Below are 19119 nucleotides of genomic sequence, written 5' to 3' on the forward strand. Positions count from 1 at the left end.
GACCGGATGCGCAGCAAGGGGCACACAGCAGGTGTCCGACTCACGGTAGCCGCCCGGCACCGTTAGAAAGGAAATGAAAAGAACCCAGACGCCTAAACCCGACACGAGCCTGTAAGGCGAGTCCGGTTCTGCGCTAGGACCTGCGGTCGCCGCCCGCCATCTCTCAGGTGGGACGCCCGCCTCACGGTAAGGACGGACGCGCCGCGTGTCACCCCGCCAGGCTGGCGGGGGTCGTCTCGCTCGACGCTCTACCGCCTGCCCGGCGCCGTCTTATTCGGAGCCCTCTCAGGCGGCCGCCTGCAAGGGCGGCCGCGTTTCCCCTGGCATATGCCCGCTCTGGCCAGATGGTGGCGGCGGCCTGGAGCCCTGCTCTTGCGGTTCGGTGAGAAGCCAGAGCCGGGCCGCCTGGCCGTCGGTGCTGGCCACAGGCCCCGGCAGGGTATGCCACCCTGGGCCGGACCCTCCGGTTTAGCGAAATACTGCTTTTCTGAGCTGGTTGTTCCCCCTCCTCCTCCTCCTCCCTCGTGAGGACTCTACTGTGTGACAGACTAAAACACGCTGACGGACCGCTGACTTCCGCAGAGGAGGCCGGTTTTCTCACAACCCCCGAGAAACGGGTGAAACGGCGATTCTGAAGCCCCAGCCGTGTGAGGAAGAACAAAAGGAGCCAGCATCGCTTAGATGGCTTCGTTCATCCTCCCAGCGCCAGATGGGCAGAGCCGCCCCTACTGCGCGGACGGAGGCAGGCAGAGTCGGGCATCCGAGCTGCCACAGCCGCCGGCGGACCCGAGGCCTGTTTGCTCTCCGGAAGCGGTGCTCAGCCCGACGCGCCGAACGGCCCGGGAGCTTAAAACCACACCAGCACTTGGGCCACACCCGAGATTCCGATTCCCTCGTTCTGGGCTGGGGGGGGGGGGGGGGGGGGCGGGACGAGGACATTTGTTCAGGCTCCCCTCCCAACCGGTGGTGCTGGCGTGCGGCCGGGCTTCCAAATGCTGCTGCAGGGGCTGTGCTCCCCGAGGCTGGCCCCACTGTGCCCCGGAAGCCTCCCCACGGGCGCTTCTGCACAAGCCACGTGCCTGGCATTACCCGTCACTCTTCATGTCAGGGTCGGCAGCCCCACAGCGGTCCCCGGTCCCCGCCCCCCCGCCCCCCCCAGCTTCCCAGCTTCAGGCTGGCGGCCTCACGGCGGCCACGCAGTCGCTTTATGCTGACCCGCTTCATCCCTGATCTGCTCTCCGAGCCTCAGTTCCCTCACTGGCAGAGTGAGGCCAACCACTGACCTTCCTCAGCTGTGTCCCATGACGGCTGCTGGAAAGTGCCGGGTGAACGGCACCGGCATACCGCTCTGCTACAAAAAATGCCAGCCAGGGCTACCAAAACTAGCTTTAATTCATCCAAAAGTCACATTGAGCTGTGTAAAAACTTTCTGGGAGGGAGGCCCAGAGAGAGTCCATGCTGCCCCCGTGGGGCCGAGGGGTCTCTAGAAGTTCTCCAGCAAGCCCAGGATGCGCTTTTGCTCGTTCTCCCGGAACTCCGGGCTCCGGCCGTCCCCGATGTTCTCCGCGTACTCTGGGGAGACAAAGGCGGCGTTAGGCATGGATCCGAGGGGTGCGCTCCGTCGTGGCTGGGCCCCTCCGCACCCCTCCCTAGATCCCGGCTCCTGCCGAGGCACGTGCTGTTCTAATGCCTCTAACGGCCGCCACAGGGGCACCTTGGCCAAACTCATCGGTCTCGCGTTCGAGGTGATGAGTGAACCCAAGTCACCTTTGCCGACTCCCAGTCCTCCCCGGCCACACCCTTTACTCACTCACGTGGTCACTCAGTGCACAGGCAGCGGACGCCTGCGTGGCCAGCGTTTGTCAGAGCGTGGGCCCTGACCAGCGGCAGCACCATGGAGGAACTTGTCAGAAACGCAGATCTGGGGGCCAACCGAGACCTACTTGGTAGCCCCAGCAGAGTCCGTCTGAACAAGCTGTCCAGGTAATGATAACGCACACAAGCCTGAGAACCACGATTTGAGGCAACGGGGATAAAGTAATGATCAAAATACACGAAGATCTCTGCTCTCTAGTGGGGGAAACAGCCCACAAGTAAGCGACACAGGGTGGCTGTCAGAAGGCCTCACGGAGATTTGATCGGAGACCTGAAACAAATTCACGTGGGCACGTCTGGGAGCGAGCGGCAGAGAGGCTCCGAGCGGGGAGCTCACCCGGCCCGGTGGGGAGTGAGTGTGGAGGTCCCTGTGGCCGGAGCTCGGCACCGGGGACAGGAAGGGGCAGGCACAGGCCACAGGGCCTTGGGGGCCGCTGCAAGGACTCCGGCCTTCCCCCCGTGACCAGGGCTGTGGGAGGGCTGTAAGCAAAGGAGTGACGGCTCACTCCAGCTGCTGTGTGGGAGATGCCCTGAAGGGCACAAGGGGAGATGCGATTTGATGGTGGCTGGGACCAAGAAGGTCACAGAAGGGGTGAGAAGTCTTCCGATTTTACACGCATTCTGAAGGTGATCCAGCAGGACTCACAGACAGGCCGGAAGCGGGGTGCTAGAGAGACATGTAGATACCCACATCACCAAGAGGTATGACAGAGTAGTGAAGGATGAGGGGAGCAGGCACTGCACCGAGGTGGGGGTCAAGGTACAGTCCCCGGACATGAGCTCAAACAGCTGGGGGTTTCAGGTAAATGGGCTGGTGGGACAAAGAAGGATCTCGAGGTGCGCCTCCCACGCCTCCGGTGGGAGAAAACAGCCAGTGCCAGAGAGGGCCCACCCCTGGGAGAGGTGGGTTTCAGTCAGAGCGGGAAGGCAAGGAAAATACTCCAAGAAGGAGGAGGATACAAGGATGACAGTGAGGACAGATGTCCAGAGAACACAATCAGAGCGTCAGGGCAGGTCACCACGTGACCGACTTACCCGTTACCCCAGCTCTCTATTTCATGTTCAAAAGTATCCCCTCAAATTACACAGTCACCCTGGTTTTAGGAGGAGGGGGGCTACGAGGCAGAAACGATGTAGAACTTAGGGACTGGGGTGCGGGGCATGGATGGGCTTCCTGTAGTGACCCGGGTCCAGGAGCAGGGACACAGAATGTGGAGGAAGGGAGGACAGCACTCTTCTTGCCCACAGACCCACGGCGGGGAGGGGTGTGACGTGGTGGGCTGGGTTTGGACCCGTCTCTGGCGCACCATCCTAAGTGACCTTGGGGGTGTCCTCTGAAAATGTAGGGAAGGTACTTGGCAAATCACCGAAATTCGAGGCACACTCGTTCCTTCCCTGAGCCTCCTTGGCTCTAGCCAGCAATGTCACACGTGGAACCCCACGCACCCCTGCAGGCCCATCTTAAGAGCCATCTCCTCTGCGAAGCCTGCCCGGTCATCTCTTCCTCCGGCTCCTGTCCTCGGGCCAGGGTCCCCGTCACAGGCCTGACTTGCTCTCCTCTCCCTCTAGGTGGGGAGTTCCAGGAAGGCAGGGGCGTGTGCGTGCCTTACTTTTAGCTAAACGCCCAGCAGAGTCTGCCGTCCGTGTGGTGCGGTAAAGCGGCTCTCAGAGCAGGTGGATCAGGGTGACGGCCTGCATCCCTGCCCCGCTCCCTGCTCCCCAGACTGGGCAGTTTCAGGTAGAATAGACAACTCTGGGCAAGAAGCTTTTACATAATAAAACATCTGCTGATCCAAATCAGACAAAGACTGGGGAGAGACAAGAGAGTGTGCAACCCCTCCCCTGCTCCCCCCCACTCCCCCCCGTGCTGGGGAATAATTCTGCTCCTGCCACTTCTTCATTTTTCCTCCTTCCTCTTTATTACTTTGGACATGTGCCGGAAAACGGGATTTGGGATTCAGACATGTGCCAGCTGTGTGTCTCCCCCTGGAAATCATCCTCTTCCGTTAGATGCATCCATCACCTCCACTAGCAAATGGTTGTGATGCCTTCTATTAAGGCCTCTTAAAGAGAGGGCTGGGGTGACGGGAGAGCAGGATCTGGGCTGCGGAGACGGCTACGGGGCTTTACGTAAATGCTATCTCTTACTCACGTGTGAATGATCTAGTCGCTGCCCCAGGAGAGACAGAAGTGACCATTACAGCATTTAATACCCCCAGAGGCATGGTCTGGAAGCAGGAGTCTTAATGGATTGAACTAACACTTTGCTCTCCTAATGTATTCTCAGACCCAGGAGGGAGGGAAGTGGAGAAACAGTCTGACCCTTTGGGGCAGTGATTTTCCAAGTCAAGCCAGCTTCCCTGTAGGGACCTAATCTCTTTCTAGAGACCCACACGGTAAAGGAAACCAAAGTCTGTATCAGCGCCCTTGCTGATACAGGCCTTGGAAAGCACAAGCCGCCGCAGCGCACAGAGCACCCCTCAGACGGCCGGCCTCCCGTCACTCTCTGTGGGGAAGGACGAAACCACCGGAGTAGCTGTTCCCTAGAAATGGGCTGTGAACAGTGCAGGTGCAGCGTGTCTCCCACACGGCATGTGCCGGGCAAGGACGTCCGGCGGCTCGCCTGATCTTTGCGGCCATCCCGCAGGGAGAGAAGCCATCTCTGTTTGCAGACAAGGAAACTGAGGCGTGTTAGAGAACTGGGGCAACCGCCCCAAGTCCGGAACAGCAGGGAAGCTGAAATTCAACCCAAAACGTGTGTGAAAAAGGCACCTAAAAGAGCTGGGGGGAGCCAGTTCCCAAAGTGGCGTCCTCTTACCTAAGCAACATCCCACCCTGCTGCTCCCCATCCTCTGGGGGAAACACTGCTCTGTGAGTACTCCAAAGCAGTCCAGCCCCACAGGGCTTCTGGCTACAAAGTCCTCCTAAGGGTACGTCTCTAGACGCCACGTCCTGTGGGAAAGGGCCTCACTGGCCCCAGATGTGGAGCGGGTCAGAATGTCGGAACTGCAGAGCTCTCAGAAATGTAGGACAACTCTGAAGGGCAGGTGACCAGCCAGGGTCCCACAGCAAGCCAGCCACAGAGCCAGGCCCGGAGCCAGGTCTGCCGAGGCCCTCATGTTCCTCCACTGCCACTGGCAGCCGGCACCAGCTGTGCCCTGCGCCCTCTGCCCCTTACCCCTACTCCTTCTTTGTTTCCAGAGGAGAATCCTATTTGGAGCAAATCTGGGTGGTGCCAGCTACCTCTGGTTATTATAGCTGCCGCAGCAGTTTATAAATATTGAACAGATTCCTCCCAGAGGTCTTGGGGAAGAGTTCTCTTTGCGTGTGTGTGTGTGTGTGTGTGTGTGTGTGTGTGCGCGCGCGTGTGTGTCTAAGAGGGGAAGAGTGAGTACGGGAAAAAGATGCTAGATGGAGGGGGAACTATGAGTGGCGGGAGAATGGGAGAGAAGAGGGTGAGTCGGCTGGGGAGAGTGAGAAAGAGGGTGCACACATCAACTCCATTCTCCACTTCCCCAGCATTTTCAAATGTTCTTATAATAAAGGCTTTGATGGAGCTCAAAAACAGGCAGCAGTGCTGAACGCATAAATATTAAAGCAAACTTCAGACAGCAGGTTTACTCTTCAGACATGGAATACAAGCTGTTCTGTTTATGTTAAGAGGGAGAGGGAGGGGCCTGGGCTGGCGGACGGGGATAAGTGTCTTCAGGACAGGGACCTGGGCCGTGCTCACAAGCCTGGTTCAGACCCCTGAACCCTAAGCTTTAACTGCTCATCTTTTAAAAAATGCAGGAGGAAGAGGGAAGGGGAGGGAAGAAGGATACCCAGAATATTTTCACACTGGAAACTCTGGAAGACACAGACATCACCACAGACGAGGACCTGGGAAAGGAAACTCCATGTCTAACACATTCCTTAATGACAACGATGAACTTGGAAGGTCTGATGCCACACTTCCCTAGGAGAAGAACACTTATCTGCAGCAACGGGACATCAGGGGTTTCATTAAAATGAAACCCATTTAAAGGAGAAAGAAACATATCCTTTGCTTATCATGTGAACAGGGTCATCTGGTTGGAAAAGTGCCCCCCGCCACCAGGCCCTGAGGAGTCTGGTCTGGGTGCTGGTCCACCGGCTTTCCTGCCGGCCCCCGAGTCCAGGCTGCTGCGAGCTCCAGGTCAAAGGATCAGGCCAAGGAAGTTGGAAGGAAGGAGCCTCCATTTGCTGAGCACGTACTCTGTCCCAGGCACCTGACTGTAGTTCAACTTCAGCCTTCCCGAGGGACAATAGTCACTTCAGGTTTGTTTTTCACAGAGAGGAAACAGGCTCAAATGCATTATCTACTAACTTACCCAAAGTTACACAGACAGAATCATGCCGGTCTGTGTGTCTCAGATCTATTTATCGCTGGAAGGGCTCGCACACTGATGGCAACAGTAAAGGTAGCTAACGTTTATCAAGCACGTACTATGTGCCAGCCCCACGTCCGCACTGCGCGTACGGTACCTCTCCTGATCCACACAGAACCTTTTGAGGCAGGTTATCTCCATCTCACAGACGAAGGACTGTGGCTTGGAGAAAGTAAGTAGCTGCCGAAGGTTAAATGCAGGCCTCTCTCCAGGATTCTCTCCTGACTCCAAACGCCCTAGTGGTCATAGTAGCCATGACCTGGTACAAGTCATACCCACACCCACATGTCATCAAAAGAGAAATCCTGCCAGCTTCTGCAGTTTCAAAATCGCAGACAACGCTCAGGCTACCGAGAGCCCCAAATCAATATGGAAATACATGTTTAGGAGCTTCTAGAGGAGATTTCAAGCCATAAAGAACAAAAGCAAATCAAAGGGCCAGGAGCCAATTTCTGAAAGCATTTTGAAGTCTTGGGCTCCGTCTTTCTGCCACCAATGAAAGACTTTTTGAGTCAGGAATCCTCTGAGCTCTCCCCGGCACAGCAGCCCAGCAGCCACGTGGTCCTCCGGCAACTTTCATCAGTGACTATGACACTGAAGAGACTTGGCCCGCAGCTTCCACGGTAACCCTCGGCACAAGTATTTATACTAAAAGGTACTTCCGGGTTACGGTTCCTAGGCCGCATCCAAGGAGATGCCTGTGCGATGATGGACACCCGCATCTGCCCACAGAGGGCCTTCACGTGCTTCCACCAGCCACCTTCTTGGCCAGTCAGCTTCATAGGGACATAAAGTACAAGGGTGGCTGCCAGGGACTGGGGGGAGGAGAGTATGGGGAGTGAGGGTGTACAGAGTTTCAGTTTTGCAAGATGGAAATTAATTCTGTGGACAGACGGTGGTGATGGTCGCCATGGTAAATCTGACCAATACTTTACCACTACCACCAAAAAAAAAAAAAAAAAGTGCCTCCTCTGTGCAGCCTCTCTGGATCTTTAGGCTCCTTTTAAGGTGCAGCAGCATTAACTGTGCCTTCGTGATTCACACTCTGTCTTAGCACGGACTTCATTCTGCTTTGTGTAGTGATTAGTTTCTTCACCTGTGATAGGACTGTGTGCCCCTGGGGAAAGGCCCTACTAAGGGTCTCATTCATCTCAGGAGCCCACCCAGTGCCCTGTGACGCCAAGCAGGTGCTCTATAAAGACAGCCGCCCTAAATTTTCTTTTTAAAAGATGGTAAGACTGCATCAGGCAATCCACAACGTTAGAGGTTTTCTTTCTGCCAAATGGAAGACCGACTGTGTATAGTTCTGAGTTTCGATCCAGTCTCCAACATCACTAGCGACTCGGGTAATGTCCCTTAACCTCCATAAGCCTTGGTTTTCTTATCTGTAAAATGGAGATTGTAATCCTCCTTCCTAGGACAGTTGTGAGAACCAGAGAAGATACACGAAAAGCCTGGCACACAGGAGTACAGAGGACGTGCTTGGGGGCAACCACTCTACCTACTGTGGTCCTGGATTTCTGGAACAGCACAAAGAAGCCAGAAGCACTACCTCAGCGCGTGCCCCCAGTAAGCATTAACTGAGCCCCTGCTCTGCACTGGTCACGGGCCAGGCACAAGACGAAAGGCAGGAAGACTGTCACCGCCCAGGCAGAGTACATGGTGTGGCCTGCCCTTCTTCAGCAAGGAGACCATCCTCTGCTATGTGGGCACCACAGTCCTCGGGCCCGGAACCGCTGCCAGCTCCAGGCAAGGCTGGACTTCGGGAGCGCCGAGTAAGCAGTCTGCAGAAAGAGGGACTTTAATGAGCCATCAATTATTCCCAGCTCTCTTGGCACCCCCAATAGAAAAGGAGGGAGGAAAATCATGAGAAAGGGACTGAGATACAAGGGGAAAAGTCCCCTGCTGGGCTTGCCTCATCAGCGTTTTCCTGAGACCTCAAGGGATACATCAGCTGTCATCCTGCCAGCAAAACTTAGGAAATATGTAGGCCATAAAATCAAAGAAAAAGCTTGCATCTAATTAGTATGTTAAAAAAAAGGAAGCAACCCAAACTGAAAAACAAAATTAAAATCAAAGAGGACAGACTGATGAGCTGGTTTTCTCTATGAGGCTTTGTTTTTTTCAGGCTTTTTGATGGAGTGAAGGGTGGAGGAAGAAGGGGGAGGGAGTGAAGGCCTTTGAGGGAGGGCCTGAGCAGAGCCTAGCCGCCACTCCCCGTGGTAGCCTGACCCCTTTCCGACCTCAACACTACCCTGGGTGCTCTACGGGGAGGCAGGCCACAGGGCTCAGGTCTAACACCCAACACCACAGGCCGGAGGGCTTCCCGAAGGGGGAGTGAGCCAGGGCGGGGGCACGCAGGTGGAACTGGGCTCAAGAATCCTTTACTCTTAACCTTCCATCTGGAGAGAACAGGGATTTGGTTTTCTCAAGTGGTCAGTGTCCTGTGAGAGCCTCTTTGACCTGGGCAGGGGTGCCCTAAGTATCCCCTCTATATTCCTTACACAAGCCACCGATGTCCTGTCTTACCCCTGGGCCTCTGCTTTCTCTGCCTGGGATGTGCCTTTCCCTCTAGGACACAGTCCCAGTCCTGGGGAGGAGCCTGTCCCTCCTGTGGGATTCCACAGTAAGGCCTGGGACTCCAGTACTGCTCCTTACCACCCCGTTAGCACACCGTTCGCAACTTCAACTAGCACTTATCACGTTATAATTAGTTTCGAGTAGCTCTCCCCACCAGACTGTGAACGCCTCAAAGACGCAGCCCTTGCTTATTCTTTGCACCTCTAGTCCTGAACACAGAGCCCGGCACCCAGCAGTGCCAGCCGAGTAGCTGCTGGAGCGTGTGTTTCATTCGGCTTGAATTATGGCTGGTCACCTATGCGTCTACGTTCCCTCGAAGACTATAAACTCCATGAGGGCAGGTGCTCTGTGACACGGCAGCAGAGTATCTAGCACCGTGCTTAGCCTTGAGGAAAGTGTCGGCAAACATTAGCCAAATGAAATGTGCCCCGGGGTAGGGCTGAATTCGATTGTATGTAAAATATTCACTGGGTTCCCATAGCGTGCCCCACATTGCTCTGGGTGCTGAGGAGACACTGTAAAGGGGCCAGACAATGTCTCTACTATGGGCCAGACAATGTCTCTACGTCACAGAGCTTCCATTTTAACGTATGAGACACACGAAGCGAGTAAACAAAGACATAAATAAAAACAATTACAGACTGTGATAAGGGCTAGGGAGGAAATAAACTGGGTGCTCTGATGGGAAGGAACAGATGGAGAGGACGGCGCGGATTCAAGATGGCGTGGGGAGGCAGCCCAATTTACCCCCTCCCCCCCCCCCCCCAGTGGGGCTGGGCCACGGAGGGAGGACCGAGGGCTGGCCTGGGGCTGTGGCGGAAGAAAGCAACAGAGGAGAGGACCAAGGGTGGCGGAAGTGAAAGTGGCATCTGTGCAGGCTGCTCAATCAGCGAAACTCCACTCGGCACCCTGTGCGTACACGAGGCATCGGGGGGCTGGACTTGGATCCTAGGGAGGCAGAGGCTGGCTCGCGAGGCTGGCCACTCCGGATAACCTCAGGTATACGTGTGAGGGTTTCACAAAGAAAAACACCCACCTACTACGTGTCAGTACCCGTTAAAAACACCTTTTCTTCCTCAGAAGATCCCTGTTTTGATTACAGGGATGGAGGTGCAGGGAGGAGCCTAAGCGTGAGAGAGGAGAGCGGAGAGCAATAAAAAGTTCTAATTGAACAAGTGGGCGTTGAAAGTAAATGCCATTTAAAAGCTGGAGCTGCAAATCACCACAGCTACACCTTAGGGAGGAGGCGGCGGGACATGCCGAGCAGTAATTCATGCGAACGAGACACTGAGCAGGAGCACCCGGGATGCCACTGTGGAAGGCAGGATGCTGGGCTCGGTTCACGAACGGCTTTTCCTCTTTCTCTGGGAGAGAAAACAATAGATTCCAATACCTCAAATTCTCCACCTGCAAAGTAGACACGATGGCCCCATGGGGCGGCTGGGCTAAACATGGGGTTTCCAGCTCCCACATCTGAGTCGTCCTCGTCCCAGCCTCCAAGACCCAGCTCGATGCCACTTTCACAAGACTTCCGTCGGACTTGAGCCAGGCCTCACTTATAATAATGACGATGACAATTATCATCACCGTATTTCATAATACTCATAACAGCTGACATTTACAGAGGACTTACTGAGGGTCAGACATTTTCAATCTATCATCTTTTTTAATCTTCTCACCCATCCTATGAGGTCACAGAGCAACTGGGTATCTCACCTGAGGTAACACAGTAAGGAAGAGAGCCAGGATTCAGTTCCGGGAGGCGGATCCCAGAGACCATGGCTCCTAACTTCTCTTCACTTTATTACATGTACCATTTATCCTCACCTTTCATCTCCCACCTGTAATGGGAGTTACAGGCCACCACAGGCAACACCCTTGAGTAAATCTAGCCTAATCCCTCACCTTGGAAATGGGCAGATCAAGGGCCCGAGAGGGAAAGTAAAAATCTGCCCGCAGCTACCAGCCCATCCGGGCTCTCCCTGAACTCTGTCGTTACCAGTTCCTCGAAGCCCGATACGGGCCTCTACTGCCATGTGTGTAAGTCGGGGCTAAGTGGCCGGCGGGCGCGGCTGCACCCGAGTCCAGTTCGGGTACCCTTGTGATTGGGAACCTGCCCACCAAAGGAGGCCTGGGGAGCCACTCCAGCTGAGCGAGGTCCCAAAGATGGAAGAGCATCGGAGGCACTGACTCCCCGGGGTAGGTGAGGGAAGGAGGGACGCTCACCTGACAAGAGCACTATCTGAGAGCCGAGCGCTAGACCGGACGCGGTCACGTCGTATCTCCTGAGCCTTTGCAAAATTTCTTCTAAATCACATTCGCACAGCTGGGGAAGGCAGAGCCAAGGCTGGAAGGCAGCTATGCTCTTTCTGCTCCCCCACAGTACCTAAGCCTCACATCCTTCTGTCTTGCCTAATTCCGGGTATTTCCTGTTACTTCCTTGTTTTCTTTCTCCCAAGAAAGCAATTTCCTTCCACGGCACGCAGTTTGGAAGGGGGAGTTTTTCTTTCGTGTTTTGTCTTATTTCTTTTTAATTTTTAACACATGTTTCTAAGCACTGCTGTCTCTGATTTGTGAAGCGTCTTTTAAATCCTGGAAGTGAAGGGTCAGAGGCACAGAACGCGCAGGCTAGTGTTCGGTATCCTGACAAAGACGACCTGGACACACGGGGAACACGACGGCACACCTAAGCCTGCAGTGCTGAGAATGCTGTGCACCAAAATCCAGGGATAACGACAGAGACTCAAGAAGTAAGCATCACCTAGTTCTCCCAAAGCCCCAGACACAAGCAGCACCCAACTCACCCTTGATGATGTGCCTGACGATCTTGATGGAGCTCCCTCGCATGTTCAGGATCTGGTGAACCCTCTGGCGAATCTATGAGGAAGAGGAAGAGAGGGGAGAGAAAGGAAAAGCACCGTTTGTCCCTGCAGACGCCGGCATACATCGTGTAGTCAGTACGCACCTCACGCCCACCCCTGAAGAAGAGGGCCCCCCCGCCCCGCCCCCGGGAGTACAGGGAGCCAAGGAGAGTGAATCGGCTTCTTTCTTGGAGTCTCTGCCCCGGGAGGGGGCCAGGAGGGAGGCAGGCTCAGCCAGGCCCGGGCACGGCAGGCCCTCCTACCTGGGGCACACTGGCGTTGCAGATCTCCGCCATGATGTAGCAGATGTGCTGAAGGACAAAGAGCCCCGCGTCCAAGCGCCGGAGGTAGAACTCGTCCTCCGTGTCGTTGTCTATGATCTCCCCACGCCGGACCATGTCCTGGAAATGAATGAGCGTTTGGGGATAAAAGCCGGACGGTGAACAGGGAGAGACGGCAGGCTTGTAACATACAAAAGAGCAACGGCAACAACAGAAGACCATTCTGCCTCGGACGTGTCTCCTCCTCCTCCCCCACTATATCCTAAAGTACCCTTCTTATGTCTTCATTTTTAATGGACTGGAGGCCCAGGGGGTCAGGTTAAAGCCCAGTATTTCCTGTGCAATGAGTCAAGGCCAAAATGATCTCATCCACATATTCAGCCTTAAAAACAAACAAACAAACAAACAAACAAGCTGACGGGGACACAAATCTCAGCTGTGTATCTGCTTCCACTCATTCTTTCCTTTGTGGTTCCGGCCTCCGCAAATCACCCCCAGAAGATGTACAGAACTCTCTTTCCCTTCCCAGTCAGGTGAAACTCGGGAGGAGAGGCCCTTTCTCCACAACTCCGTCTTGCTACCCTGGTGACACTGATGTCACAGGCACCCCCCTCACGTGCACGTCCCTCACGCCGCGCCAGTAGCCAAATGCTGCCGCCCCTTCCGCTCCGCTCACGAGTGGGCACTCCCCCAGGCCAAGTCCCAACGAGTGACAGGAGTCTCTTTCCTCACCCGCGGCAACCCCAGACCTAGCAGATTCGCGGTCCCCAATCTATTCCTCTCCAGTGGATATATTTTTTCTCTTTTTTGAACAGCTTTATTGAGATACAACGCACAACCCATACAATCTGCCCATTTAAAGTGTACAATCTGCTGGCTTTCAGTATATTCAGAGCTGTGCAACCATCGCAATTGCTGCGGGACATTTTCATCACCACCGCCCCCAAGCTCCCCAACTGGTGGATTATTAACACCTCTGCCCACAGAGTTCCTCTCCCCACCTCAGGGCCTTTGCCGTCTTCCTTCCCTGGGATTCCTGGCTATCTCTGAAGCCAGCACTGTCTTACGCGCCCTCTACCACAAAGCCTTTCCTGATTATTCGAGGCTAGCCACTGCTCCTCTCCGAGTTCCCGAGAGCACCTCAACACGCCTCTCCCTGACACGACCTCTTCTCACACATCACGCTCACACTCATTTGCACCATCACCTCCCTCTGTTGATAACTCCCACCTGCAGCTCCCTCCGTCTCACGAGGGTGGACCATGAACTCTGGGAAAGCAGGGACTGAATTCTGTCTTCACGTCCCCGCTCAGTAAACATCCACACGGTGAATGAAAGGGAAAAGACATCTCTGTTTTGGGCTGTCAGCTCTCAGGAGTAAGAACTGGGTGAGGGACTCATTCTGCGCGACTGGCAGACTGGCTTGAGAAGACAGGTGCTTGATACATGCTTTTGATGACAACAATCCATTTCTTAATTCCGTCAGTAGTTTTATGGCCATAGTTCCCTCTGACAACTCAGGCTCCTGTCACTGACAGAAGCCCTTGGGACACCGCTTTCCACTCTCCCAAACTTGAAGGACTTACCACTTGGTTATCAATCTCCAACAAGATCCTTCAGAGACTATTTAGACGCAGATAATGCACTCCTTTATTTGCCCAAGGGGCCGGCCTGTAGCAACACAAGGCTACTTTTCATCTCGCTCCTAAAGGCCTCTGTCTGAGGCAAAGGAGGGCTATGCTATCTGGCAAATCACCACCACTAATTCCTAGCTTCATTTAGTAGCAAATTCCTCGGTAATCTGGTAATAGTGTTAATGTTCACGAGGTAGTCATGGAGCACTGGACTGATGTCCAAGGAGTTTAAAAATAGAAGGGTCTCTTTAGTTTCTCATTTACTCATAATCATAACTTCCTGCTCCAGAACGCCTCAGTGTTCAGCAGCTGGGGGCACAGGAAGCAAAATTACTCCTGACTTCCACTCATGCAAAAAGCATTTGCTGCTAATACTTTACATTTCTGTAATGCTGTAGAGTTTAAAGTGTTATTATATATATGGTCCTTACTACCAAATTTAAAGAGAGCAGGGAAGGGATTATTAATCCCACTGTACAAATTAGAATCCAAGGCACACAGAGGTTAAGTAGGTTGCTCATAATTACATAATTACCAGTTACTAGAATATGGACTCCCTGGGGACAGGAATCCTGTCTGAATCACCTCTGAGGTAGAAATGATTAACATAATGCCAAGCGTTCAGATCCCAGCCCAGCTAAGCGCCCAGTGGCAAGGATGCCATTCTAAGCATTAGGCAGAAGAAGAGTAAAAACGGAGGTAAAGGGGAGGCCCTGGTCTTCCTGGTCACGGACAAGTAGGCTGTCTGGGGAGGTCACAGAAGCACAGGAAATGACCAGAAAGTAAAGGCATATGTTGCACGCTCAAGTTACAAACAATTACAAGTGGCAGGTGCCTATCAGGGTTGGTTAAGATGGGAGGGAGTCTGGGGAGAAGTGACTTCTGGGTAAGGTTTCAAGGTTCACGAGAGGGACAGCAGAATGAAGGCCTGAAGGATGACGGCCTTCCGGGGATCTGAGGCCTTACGCTGTTCATGCTCTCTGCTCGCCAGCCCCCCCCCCCCCCCCCCCCCCCCACTCTGCTCTGCACGCATAGCACAGACTGGCCTGCCCTCCACTTTCTGGCTTCTTCATCTCTGCTTGTAATGTTGGTACTTTCCCCACCGCTCAAACACTATCATAATATATTCAAAGTCTAAAACGTGATATTCCTTTCAAAAGTTTTCTTGGCATCTTTGAAAATTTCCAGCTTGAAAAGTTTTCCAACTGGATACTAGCATTTTTCAGTCTGTCAAACCCCTAAGACTTGGATTTATACCTCTTTTATGGCACCTCCCGTGACCTGCCTTGAACAGTTTTTCAGATGGGTGCCTCTTTCCTGTGTAGGCGCCTTGAAAGCAAGAGGTGCGTTTTACTCTTCTTTGTATCCTAGAAAGCACCTTGCACGGCACTTTGGGCACGGAAGGCTCTTAGAAAGCATCTGTCAGACAGGATCGAAAGAAATGCAGGTAAAAGTTCAGTGCTGTTTAATGAGCTGTGTGTGCTAAGATTCTCGTGGATAGGGAAATCGGGAAACATCAGGAAGTGGTGAGGGCCGGGACCTTGGAGGGCCAGCTGGTGGGAGGCCTGAATGCTGGCCGGAGAGGTGGGACACAATGGGCTGCAGGCCACACTGTGCAGGAAAATGTAACGAGACTGTGCAACACCTGTATGACGGACACGCTGGCTTAGAGCCCCGAGAGGCAAGCAGAACACACGGCTGGGAAGCCAGAGTATCAGCGGCCTATGTGAGGAGGAGAGGAGAGAAGAGGTGACGAAACTTCTAGAGGTTTGCAAACATGGAAGCTGGGAGTGGAACACATTTCATTCATCTACCTGATGAGGATTTCCTGAACACCAACTCATGGGCCAGGTATCGTATGGTGTGCTGGGGGTGGGTGGCAAAGATAAATAAAACGGTCTACGTAATCAAGGAGATTACGGCTTCATGATGTTGACAAATATGAACAAATTATTAATTTTTAAAAATGCAGTAACGACTATTATCATGGACCTCTCAAATTGTACCAAGTGCCTTGGGAACCCAGGAGAAGGACACGCCACGTCTGGGGGGTCAAAAGACTTCGAAGGAGATGTCCACTTGAGGTGGATTCTGAAGGTGCCTGACACGCTGGAAAGGATATTCTAAGCAGGTTGAGTAATAGCACGGATCGAGGCCTAGAAAAGTCAACCTGGCGAGCATGAGGCAGAGCAACAGTGGAGTATCCGTATCACTAAAAGAAAGGTTAGAAAGGAGCAAGGGAGTGTGTTTTTTTTGCTTATTAGATCCTAGCTATCGGCAGATGGTTTCTGATTGGTACTGATGGTATTGATGGTATTGTTTTTGATTGATTGGTATACGTGAGGCATCGTGTGAGGCAGTCTGAATAAAAACCACTGCAGCCACCATCTATCCACCTAGGACGAGCAGCGAGTGCTTACCGAGGGCTTGTTATGTGTCAGACAGAGGTCTAAGTGCTTTTAAATTCCTTTGCTTCTCACAAATGTCGGAAGGCAGGGCTCACTACCCTCATTTTAGATGAGGAAATGCACTTGGCAGAGCAGCCTCCCCAAGGCTAGTGGGGGGCAGAACCGGGATTCAGACCCAAGTAGGTGTTCTTTTCATACGACCATGTTTGTGTGGGTACAGATTTCTGAGATGTCAGAGAGAACAAAGGAAGATGCTAAGTAAGAGTGGTAGAAAGGCTCAAGAATGGAACTCAGCAAAATGAGGTTTCTTCATTTAGGTCTGAAGAGCCCTGGTGCTTTCTCCTTTTTCATACTCTTCCCCACAATCTGATCTTCTTTTAACCGGTTAAGGCAGGTACATACTGTACCTTCCCGTGTCTCTAAATACTGTCATCCAGAAAGGACGGACCCAAGAGAGCAATGCCAAACCCCATTTTTTCCTCTTTCCTTAGAACTTCAAGACTCTGACAACGTTCAATTCAACATTCTACTTTTAGATATACGGCCAGATGATTTGAAAGTGAAAATTTCAAATGTAGATCTGAGATACGACTTTAGCTCATCTCCAAGAAAGGCATCGCCATCGCTGCGTTGAACATGCACAAAGATGAAACAGAGATTGGCTTCTAAGACGAAGTCTCTGCCCTGACAGTTTTAGAAGCATCATAGAAACCAGCCAGCAGAGAAGGTGACTGCTGTCAGGATAGCACCTTATCTAGCCTGTTACAACTCTGTGGCAGGAATATTTACTGCTGAATGGATTCAGGGAAGTTGAACACAAATGTGTACTCTGTGTTTAAAGGGAAATAAAGGGAGGAGGATGATTATGTATCATTCTGATGGAAACTAAGAAAGTGTGGCTACAGTTCTTTTAGGAACATCTTCTTAAGTTTTGGTCTGTCTTCAGAAGTAGGATCATAGATCACCTTAATTATCAACGGATTACAGAATTTCTGGCTCCTTTTCTGGGATTCCAAAACACAAGATAAAAAAACTGATGCGGAGATAAGGACGTAGAACTAACCTCTGAACGACTCTCAGGGTGTCTGAGACTCTAAAACGGCTGCCCGTGTGACACAGCTCGTGACCGTTTGGCTAGGATTCAGTCTCCGAAGTAATGTGAAAGTAATATAAACATTCGAGGAATGAAAAAAGCCATCATCACGAGCTTCTCTGCACCCTATTATTTCCCTCACAGAAGGTTCTGGAAGAACTGAAGGAGTCTGATTTAGAACACTCTGATGGGTATGTACTCGTGGCCACACAAGTAGCACACTTGCTTCACTGCCTGGCGGTAGGGAGGGAATGACTTATGCCCAAATGACCAGTAAGACATGCTTCAAAGCCAAGCAGATAAAGAAGAGGGTGAAGCTAGCTGGCCCCTGCAGAGATTAAACCTGCAGCTCCGAGTCCTTAGCACATGGGTGCTAAACTTAGTACATGGGTACAACAGGCCACAAATACCTCATTCTAAAAAAAGATACCCAAGCTCTCTTGCCTTCTTTCCCTTTTAAGAGACACTCTGACATTATAAGAAGCATTTAATTAGACACTGGGACTTCTCTGAATTGTGATGTATAAATTCTACAAACACGTTCCTCGGCCAAAGCAGGACAGAGCACTATACAAAAAAGATCGGATCCCACTAACACTAACTTACCAGCGTCCTTACACAAGTCATCTAACTTTTCGTGTCTCAGTATCTTTGCCTGGAAACAAGAAGCCTGCACTGGATCAGGGAGGGAAACAGGTTTTCTTCAGAGCGTCCCCTCTAGCTCACTGCAATGGCTCTCAAGTACTACATGGAAAAGGGCTGTGAGGCCAACTGGAGCTTGGGGGGCAAGAGCACTGAGATCAGTTATCTATGTCTGTGCTGACTGCTGGACGGGCAGAGACAGCGGGCCTTCTTCTGGCTGCCCTCATCTGGTGCTCTAGAAGGTTCCTTTTAGCTTAGATAACGTGTGGCAAATCTAGCAGTGAGCCACCTCCACAACCAGAGGTGACGGATTTCTGCTTGTATCTGGGTATATATACGGACAGACTGAAGCTACTGACTAACGTGCTCCCAGACAGAAGAGCCACGGTCAGAAACGCCTCAAGCAGGAGACATGAACTGTCACCTTGACAGACACAATGGTCGGCACTGACGATCAGCTGATCCTCTCACAATAAATTAATCTTCCCTGCAACAAAGAGACAAGCCCCGGATCTGCTGTTCCATTAGATAGGCCATCCTAAAACAATCTGGACACGTAAATCGAGTGCTTTTCAAATGGCAATATGACTAATAGGGATTCAAGAGAAATCCCCAAAACCCACTAACTTCCTTCAGTAAACATATATTACTTTAAAAATTTTCAGGGGCACCTGGGTGGCTCAATCAGTGAAGCATCCGACTCTTGATTTTGGCCCAGGTCATTCATGGTTTGATCTATGAGTTCGAGTCCCGCGTTGGGTTCCCCACCTACATTGTGGAGCCTGTTTAGGATTTTCTCTGTCTCTCTCTCTCTCTCTCTCTCTCTCCCCCCCTCTTTCTCTGTCCCTCCCCTGCGTGCACTGTCTCTGTCTCAAAAAAAATTTGTCAGAGTGCAAATCTATCGGTACTTTAAACTGTATCTGAAATGAGGCAGGAGAGTTAAAATTTAAAGGAAGTCTTTCACAAATTCATTCATTCAACTCTCACCTCTGAGGAGAGAGAAGGTGACTGTCTTCTTTGTGAAGCAATGACAACTCAACATCCACATAAGCACTTTTTACCTTTGAAAGCAGGGTATCTTCATTAACCTCACTTGCTGTTTGTGCCCTGTGCTGGGCACGCACATTTCAAATATCATTTTCAGATTTCACAGATGGAAAAATGGAGACAGATGTCAAATGACTGTCACTGAGTTTCGGTTAAAGACTCTGGTGGAAGGTGATTTCCTCATCCAAGACCTTTTTCTATTTGTCTCATCCCTCTGGTGATGGAGACGGGAGGCAACAAACGGGTAACAACAATAGCAATATTTCCAGAGGCCTCACTGTGTGTGAGG

General features: G+C 52.2%; 1 protein-coding gene across 1 annotated transcript in view; it reads right to left on the minus strand.

Moving 5' to 3' along the window:
• Nucleotides 1-1374: 1374 nt before the first annotated feature.
• Nucleotides 1375-19119, minus strand: part of CTNNBL1 (catenin beta like 1) — a 161345-nt gene continuing 143600 nt past the window's right edge. The window contains exons 14-16 of the mRNA XM_003983481.5: nt 11989-12126; nt 11669-11741; nt 1375-1572 (exon numbers count right to left, since the gene is read on the minus strand). Coding sequence (XP_003983530.1) covers nt 1484-1572; nt 11669-11741; nt 11989-12126 — 300 coding nt within the window. The 3' untranslated portion in view covers nt 1375-1483. The remainder of the gene's footprint in view (nt 1573-11668; nt 11742-11988; nt 12127-19119) is intronic.

The sequence above is a fragment of the Felis catus genome, chromosome A3 (genome assembly GCF_018350175.1).
Source record: "Felis catus isolate Fca126 chromosome A3, F.catus_Fca126_mat1.0, whole genome shotgun sequence".
Lineage (NCBI taxonomy): Eukaryota > Metazoa > Chordata > Mammalia > Carnivora > Felidae > Felis > Felis catus.